The sequence below is a fragment of the Astatotilapia calliptera genome, chromosome 23 (genome assembly GCF_964374335.1).
Source record: "Astatotilapia calliptera chromosome 23, fAstCal68.1, whole genome shotgun sequence".
Lineage (NCBI taxonomy): Eukaryota > Metazoa > Chordata > Actinopteri > Cichliformes > Cichlidae > Astatotilapia > Astatotilapia calliptera.
In genome coordinates, this window is record NC_137443.1 from 18,096,122 (window position 1) to 18,104,327 (window position 8,206).

Sequence of the window (8,206 nt, forward strand, 5' to 3'; positions counted from 1 at the left end):
ATTCAAGCATTTGTATTTGTCTTTTGTTAATTCCAGAGCCTTTTAGAAGTAAGAGAAAAATAGGGGTTCAGAATGCGCCATCGCCACATGATATATGCAGATTTCAAATAGGTCATGACGTGCTTCATGAGCAGTTTGAAAGGGTGATAGATCTGTGTAAATTAATTTATTTACACAGATCTATCTACAATAGTTTTCATACTACACAGATCTTAATGTAGTTACATTTGTATAGTTTTCCTTCTTTTAATATAGTTAATGATTAGTATTAATAGCAGCTTTACCTGCATTCTTGGCACATTTTAAGCTTAGCTTAGTATGTAAGCTTAGTATTAGCACAGTCAGAACTTTTGGTGCTGCTGAGGATTTTTTTAAATTATTATGTACAGTTATCCCACTTTTTGTTCTCATCAAAACATGATGATTGAGAAGGTTTACGTTTGCTTTATTTACTGTCTCACTGTGGTTCCTCCTCTGGTTCCATTGTGGGGAAACAGTTTAATTTTAATTTAAAATATTTTTAATGTTATTTTAATCCATGGAGTGAAATTAAAGAATTTTCACTGGGAGCAGAAAGATCTAGACCAGCAGTTCACTGCAGTCAAACCACCTTCCATGTAATTTTGTTTTCTGTACATACTAGGCATTATGTAAACTCAGAGCTCAAACAAAAATAAGCCTCTTCTGGTGGATATGATTTCCACATTAGCAAGTCATTTAATCTGTAATCAGTGAGTTAATAATCATGATGTAAATACTAATATACACCTACACAAACAACTGAACACGTTCAAAGTTCAAAATTAAATAAATATTAAAATATGGAACTGCTCTGGCTAAATGAATGGTACAACACAGAAGAGCTACCTCATCAGGCTAGGACTTCATGTCTATTTACAGGCCAGTAAATATGGACGAAATGTAATAAGAGAAATTACAGAGGGTAAGAAAAAGTATGAAACGCATGAAGAAAGGAAGGTGCAAAAAGACATGCAAATTTACGACACCAGCTGAAATCTAAATTTATCAATAATAACAAAGCAGTCCTACCACTTTATGCAAATTAATATCATCTGGTTCAGTCCCAACTAATGGCCTATAAAATGGCATCTCATTACTAAGGTGTCACAAAAGAAACATTTCATGATGGGTAAAACCTCTCTCAAGACCTTTACAATCTTATTGTTGGAAAGTATACTGATGGCATTGGTTACAGAAGAATTTCTAAAATGCTGGAGCACTGTTGGGGCCATAAATCCAGAAGTGGAAAGAACATCATTTCACTAGAAACTGACTATGAACAGGTGGCTCCCCACAAAATTTCAGACAGAGTGGGGGAAAAAATTTACGGCTACCGTAGTCAGGAAAAACTCCATCTGCTTCAGGTCCCAAAGTGAAACAAACACTGCAGCATCACTGAGAGTCAAAAACTGTCTAAATTCTTTCATCTTTAATAAAATAATCAGCGTTGCTGCTTTACCAGGTGTAACGATTAAGTTTAACATCCAGGCATACATGAAAACAGAATTTATTACATTTGACAGAGTTAGAAGTTAGCAGAAAGTTGGCTCGCTAGCTTCCACCTAAACATGATATTGCATGTTCTGACTGAGAGATTTCTGAAAAATTCAAACGTACAGCTCTGCTATCACTTTCAACATAAATGAAGACAGAAAACTAAACAGTAGTGACGTTTGTAGGGTTACTGAAGTTGGGCTAGCTGGTATATAATGATGCTACGTGATCGCTAGCTACACAGCTATGTTAGCATTACATTAGCACAGTGAAGCTGGAGGATGAGCTCTAACTTTTTTCCACTCGATGAAAGTTAAAGTGAGAGTTTCTGGTGGTTAGGGGCAATCACATAGCAGGATGCTATAAACGGACCAAACTTCAGTCGGGAGAACAGCTGAGATAATCCAGCCACAATACGAGGTTAGTCATTAATATACTGCACCAACACGGGAATAGAGCAGCTGCGAGAGAATTCAGCATTAATGAATCAATGGTAGGAAAGTGGACGAAGCTTAGGTTTCGGCTTTCCTCATTTTCCAAAAGTACTTCGTCTCTTTGCGATTACTGTCGCCCGGCATAATTTGCAGATGATGTTGTTTGTAGCCGCTACATTGCTTTCGAGCAAAACAGGCGCAGCTTGATGACGCCATCAACATGCTCTATCGCGGTAGAGCGGTATAGTCAAAATCTCTACCGTTGCCCAAATTTATATTGTTTCAACCGTATACCGTTTACACCGCCCACCCCTATTCAAAGGCCTCGTTTCCAGAACTGACCCTTTCGACTTTGTAAGCGGGCACTAAACATGGGACATTAAAAGGTGGAAAAAAGTTTTATTCTCTGATGAGAAAAAAATTTATCTTGACCTGATGGTTTCCAACGTAACTGGCATGATTAACAGATCCCACCTGAGATGTTTTCTACATGCCATAGTGGAGGGAGCGCCAATGGTCCGAGGTGCTTTTTTTTTTCTTGAGTGAAACAATGGAGCTTCAGGAGGTGCAGGGGCATCAAACAGCCGCTGGCTATGTCCAGATGTTGCAGAGAGCATTCCTCATGACTGACGGCCCTCGTCTGTGTGTTAACGACTGGGTTTTTCAACAGGACAACGCTACAGTACACAATGCCTGCAGGAGAAGGTTCTTCTTCCAGAAGAATAGCATCACTCTTTTGGACTACCCTGTGTATTCCCCTGATCTAAATCCAACTGAAAACCTTTCGAGATGGATGGCAAGGGAAGTTTATTTAAAAAAAAAAAAAAAAAAAAGGACAACAGTTCCAGGCAGTAGATGCCCTTTGTGCGGCCTTCTTCACCACTGGAAGAAGTGTTCCCACTCACCTTATGGAAACTCAAGCATGCCGCAATAAATTTTTGAAGTGATCAACAATAACAGTAGAGCTACTCATTACAGAGTTCAAGTTTGGAACTTTGATTTCTTTTTGGGGGGTACGGGTTTTTGGAGGTGTGGTCCTAAACTTTTGATCAGCTATAAATCAGCTTATTTCAGGGTTTTTTTTCTTTCAATAAATTGCATGCAAAAATTGTTTTGTTTCACTCCCATTTCTTCTTGTTGTATGTTTATGTTGAAGCTCTGCTTGGAACCTTGAGATCCAACCATGCAAAATAAGACTTTTTTTCCCCATTTTTCAAGTGGTCTTAATGTTTTGATTGGAATGTATTTTCCAGACACATTGTAGTGACCGTTGTTACTCAACTGTAAAAGGCCTGTTAAACACTATAAATTAAATCAGATTAAAGTTTATGAATCAGAGCAGGGAGGTGTCCTTTCCAGCTAAACAGAAGGGGAATATAAAGATAATGAAGGTCACAGTCTGAATCAGTCATATTTCATTCAATACAGTGGTGCACTGAAAGATTCAGGATCAGTCCAAATCATCAGGAATTTGATCCAGGTATGGATTGAAGTGTATTTGTGAAAATATTTGACTGTTCCTCTATCAGTGTCTAACAGTACGTGGATGAGAGTGATGTAATGTCCATGTGTCCATGCTGAAAGAGACTGTGCTGGACTGACCTCCCTCCTCCTTTCAGGGTGGAGCCTGCTGGAGTCCAATGGTTGACACCAGGTCTGAGGAAGTGTAAGTGTCTTTTTAATGTGATTCATGAAAACAAAGCAGTACACATTCAACCTCTTCAAACTGTCACATCACTCATTCACATCTCTGATGTCAGAAGTCATCATGAAAGTGTCAATCAATAAACAGATGATGGATCAATAACTGCAGCTGGATTGTGTTTGTTCTCTCCATCAGATTCCTGTCAACTCATAATCGACACAAACACCGTAAACAGAAAACTCCAACTGTCTGAAAACAACAGGAAGGTGACAGGTGTGGACAAAGTTCATTCATATCCGGATCATCCAGACAGATTTGATATCCGCCCAGAGTTGCTGTGTAAAAATGGTTTGACTGGTCGCTGTTACTGGGAAGTTGACTGGAGAGGAAACGTTCATATATCAGTGAGTTACAGAGGAATTGGAAGGAAAGGAGACAGTACAGATTGTTTGTTTGGATTTAATGAGCAGTCCTGGAGTCTGAGGTGCTCTGATGATGGTCCTCGTCATATCTGGCATAATAACAAATCAAAGTCCATCTCCTCCTCCCCTTCCGTCTCTAACAGAGTAGCAGTGTATGTGGACTGGCCTGCTGGCACTCTGTCCTACTACATAGTCTCCTCTCACACTCTGATCCACCTCCACACCTTCAACACCACATTCACTGAACCTCTTTATCCTGGTTTTTATGTTTGGCCTGGTGCTTCAGTGTCTTTTTGCCAAGTTGAGTGTAAAGAGTGTCCCCCTGTTAGAGAAACACTCTGACTGTTGAACAGATAGTTCAGTCTGTACATGTCTGTCTCTTTTACTCAGAAACATGTTTTCAGATTCACGGATTCAATCAGTTGATGTTTTAAACTGTTCTAAATGATTCCTTGTAAACTTTTTCCTCTTCAGTCCTTTAAAGATGGAAGCTACGATTATGTTGTTTTTCTGTCTTTATCAACTCAAAGCTTTACAGTGAATATTAGTACAATGTTTGTTCCTGAAGCTTAGTTTACAACCAGCTCCTCTGCATTTTCAACAAGTCTGAGCTCGTGAAAATGTTTGATTTCTCTTTCTTAGTGTGATTTTTCCACACTGTCCACGTGCTCTTACTGTTTCAATCATTTTTGAAAATGTTTCAGACATAAGGGGAAAGTATTGGCTAAGTAATTTTTAATGGGGTTTTGACCATAATATGTTTGTATTAAGTGGCATGCATTATAATAACATATCTAATACATTGCAAAGACTGCATTAACTTATTGAAACTAGTCTTGCCTTTTTCTCAAAGACATATCAAGGTAGAATTTGGTACACTATGTAGGTAACGGCTTTATTATAATATTTATATAAATATATAAATATGCCTGTATAGAATTGGATATGTTGTGTATCTGTTTAGTTTGTGATAGTTTTCAAGTTTGATACAAAGTTCAAAGTTCTGGTGGTGAATCTGGTGTAATTTGGTGATAGACATTAGGTTTTTTGGGGGTGGGGGGGTTGTAATAAAACATTGCATCAAAAATGAAGAGGAATTGATGACAGACGTTTTTTTTCCCATAAAGGAAAGTTTCCTCTCTAAAGAGCCTTTTAAGCTACCTTCTGCCTGTACAGATCACTGAGTTTACCAAGTGATATTTGATGTAATTCCTGTTTTTGACGATTTCATTAATCTCTATCATATGTTGCTGTTTGATTTTGAATCCAAGCTTTTTGAAAATACCAGTTTATAGCGGTCTCTATTGCAGCAACAGCAGAACAGAGTGGTTTGAAGGGTACAGTCCCAGATCTGACTAAACATTCCTGTAGTGGGTCTTACTTACTTTTGTGTTGACGATTCATTTTACACTATGTATGAATTCAAAGATCTATATTTGAATTGAATTTATTCAGCTTTTTTGACAGACGGCCATACTGAGACCTGGGATGCCATCTAGTTTTCACTGAAAGATGAAAAGGTTCAAACAGCTTACAGTTTAATCACATGAGTTTAGTTCGATTGCTTTGACTTAAACCCTGACACATTTGATTCATCAGAATGAAATACTGAGACCGAATCATTTTGACGCTAATAGCCCCTTGTCAATTACCTAGTTGGATTGACTCTGCACAGTCGCCACAATTTTCACAGTTTTCTATTAGGTTCTTGTACCTTGTGAAAGATCCACAACAGACCCGTCCACATACTCCTGCTTTTGAGCATACTTTCAGTAACTGCAGTCGCTGTTACACAAAACTCGGCTATAGCTCTGCATCTCACGGCCGGGCACATACCAATAACCACCCCAGGACCTAATTCAGACTTTTTATGGTGGTGAGGCATTATTGTGGACGTCCGTCCAAGTGCGTCTGCCTCCCTCACAGGTGTGCCTCAGACCATGCCCCTCCACATACCTGGTGCGAGGTACTTTTTTTTTTTTTTTTTTTTTTAAGACCGAGAAGGTACTGAAATGTGACATTGTCAGACTGCATGCCACCGAATGGCTGGTCAGTAGCATCACTGGATAAGTCATGAAAGCAATTCATTCACAAAAATCAAAACAAACATTTTTGAAACCTGGCAACAAGGGAAATGTCTACAAAAATTATGCATATTAATTACGTTGCAGGACCCTCTGATGCGCAGAGGATGTAGAGACTTTAATGCTCATAGCACACTCTGGGGAGAAGAAAGTGTGTTTCAGCAAATACTTTTTCCTCCCTCTGATTGCATACATGCGGCTGTTTCAGCTGCTCAGTAATTTAGTAATTCAGACTCATGTCTAAAATCTATGTCTGTGAAGGTTCTCAGTCATCCAGGTCATCGTAGTCAAAGGAGCTTGCAAAGAAAAGCGTCTGAACTTCTTTAAGTTACTTGAAGACGTTTCACCTCTCACCCGAGAAGCTTCTTCAGTTCTAAGGTCAAATGGTGGAGAGTCCCAGATATAAACCTAGTGGGAGTACCCCCCCACAGAGGGACAAAAGGACCCCCTGATGATCCTCTAATCGCCTGAGCCAAGGTGTAAAACTGGGTGTGGGTCCCAATCAGCCAGAGTTTCGGGTGAGTTCATTGTGAAACCTGGCCGCACCTTATCATGCGAATTCCTGAGGTCAGATGGCCCAGGATGTGGGTGGGCATTAAGGCGTCTGGGGAGGGAACTCAAAACTGGATTATAGATGGCAGAGAGTTGGTGTCGTAAACCACCGCCTCTGTTCAAAGATGGTCGCTCACAGTGGACATAGATGGCTCCTTTCACTCCTCTTTCAAAGTCTAAAATCTAGTCAGAAAACACTGCTGTGGTTGTTGTGATCAGCACACAAGGTTTCAGCTGTTTTGGGGCTTCTCACCAGCTTTGGGAAAAAAAAACCTCAGACATTGGAAGTGTTTGGTTCACTTGCAGCTTTCTGGGAGTAGGTGTCATCAGGTTTGTTCTACACACTGTCAAACAAAGCTGCCGTGACTTTAACATTGATGGTCTTCACAGGCCACAGCTACAATAATAATGATGGGGTATTATTTTCTTTTATACATATGTGTTTCTGCTTGGGATAAATAGAATTGCTAGGATCAAAAACATTCATTCAGTAATTTCAAGGCTCAGCCCAGATGACTCTAGTTGATACATCTGGGTATCCTGGTTGCTCCCTGCCTAGAAGCAGCAGGTAAGCCACCTGTCCAAACTGGATGTGTGTTTAAAGTCAGCTGTCTATCTCATCGGTGAGCTGATGCAGCAAAGTATAGATGTATAATATTCATTACAAAGACAATTTGACTGTCTGAAAGAAACTGAGGACAATTATAGATCCTAAGGCCCGTTCAGAGTCTCCTTAACATCAAATCCAACTTCGTGTTTATCTTTCATCAAAGCAGGAAGCTTAGTTCAGGAAATCCATTTATTATTGTCCTGCTTGAAGTCCCAATGAGGAAAGCAACACTTATTATGATGTTGATGGGCGAACGTGGCTCAAGAGTTGGGAGTTCGCCTTGTAATCGGAAGGTTGCCGGTTTGAGCCCCAGCTTGGACAGTCTCGGTCATTGTGTCCTTGGGCAAGACACTTCACCCGTTGCCTACTGGTGGTGGTCAGAGGGCCCGGTGGCGCCAGTGTCCGGCAGCCTCACCTCTGTCAGTGCGCCCCAGGGTGGCTGTGGCTACAATGTAGCTTGCCATCACCAGTGTGTGAATGGGTGGATGACTGGATATGTAAAGCGCTTTGGGGTCCTTAGGGACTAGTAAAGCGCTATATAAATACAGGCCATTGATTATTATTAGCAGAAAGGAAGAGCCTATCATTCCTCAGAGTCATGTTTATCATCACATTATCATTAAAGGCCCAAACCATAAAAACATATTTATCAGTATTCTAAACATTTGTTTCACAGCAAAATTAAAGAGCTTTTTACACATTTCACTTTTCATCTGCTCTTTCAAATCAAAAAGTTCACAGAGTCAAATTTAGTTTAAAAGTCAAAAAAATCCCAAATTTCAGTCTTAATGAATGAAACAACTTTAATAAAGTAAATCAGCTGTTTTTTGCTTTATACTCTTACTTGTTGTGTTAAAGGCTGTAGCTTCATCTCTTATGGATGACTCGGTTTCCATGGAGAATGATGAGATGAGGCTCCGCCCAGCGATGGTTTGGACGGCGTC

At 39.9% G+C, this 8,206-nt stretch overlaps 1 protein-coding gene across 2 annotated transcripts in view; it reads left to right on the forward strand.

Annotated features, from left to right (window-relative positions):
* LOC113015865 (NLR family CARD domain-containing protein 3-like) overlaps window positions 1–5,107 on the forward strand; it is a 46,997-nt gene extending 41,890 nt beyond the window's left edge. For both annotated transcript variants that reach the window (XM_080297633.1, XM_080297634.1), the window contains 2 exons: window positions 3,569–3,615; window positions 3,790–5,107. In XM_080297633.1, coding sequence (XP_080153759.1) covers window positions 3,569–3,615; window positions 3,790–4,358 — 616 coding nt within the window. In that variant the 3' untranslated portion in view covers window positions 4,359–5,107. The remainder of the gene's footprint in view (window positions 1–3,568; window positions 3,616–3,789) is intronic.
* Window positions 5,108–8,206: the final 3,099 nt, after the last annotated feature.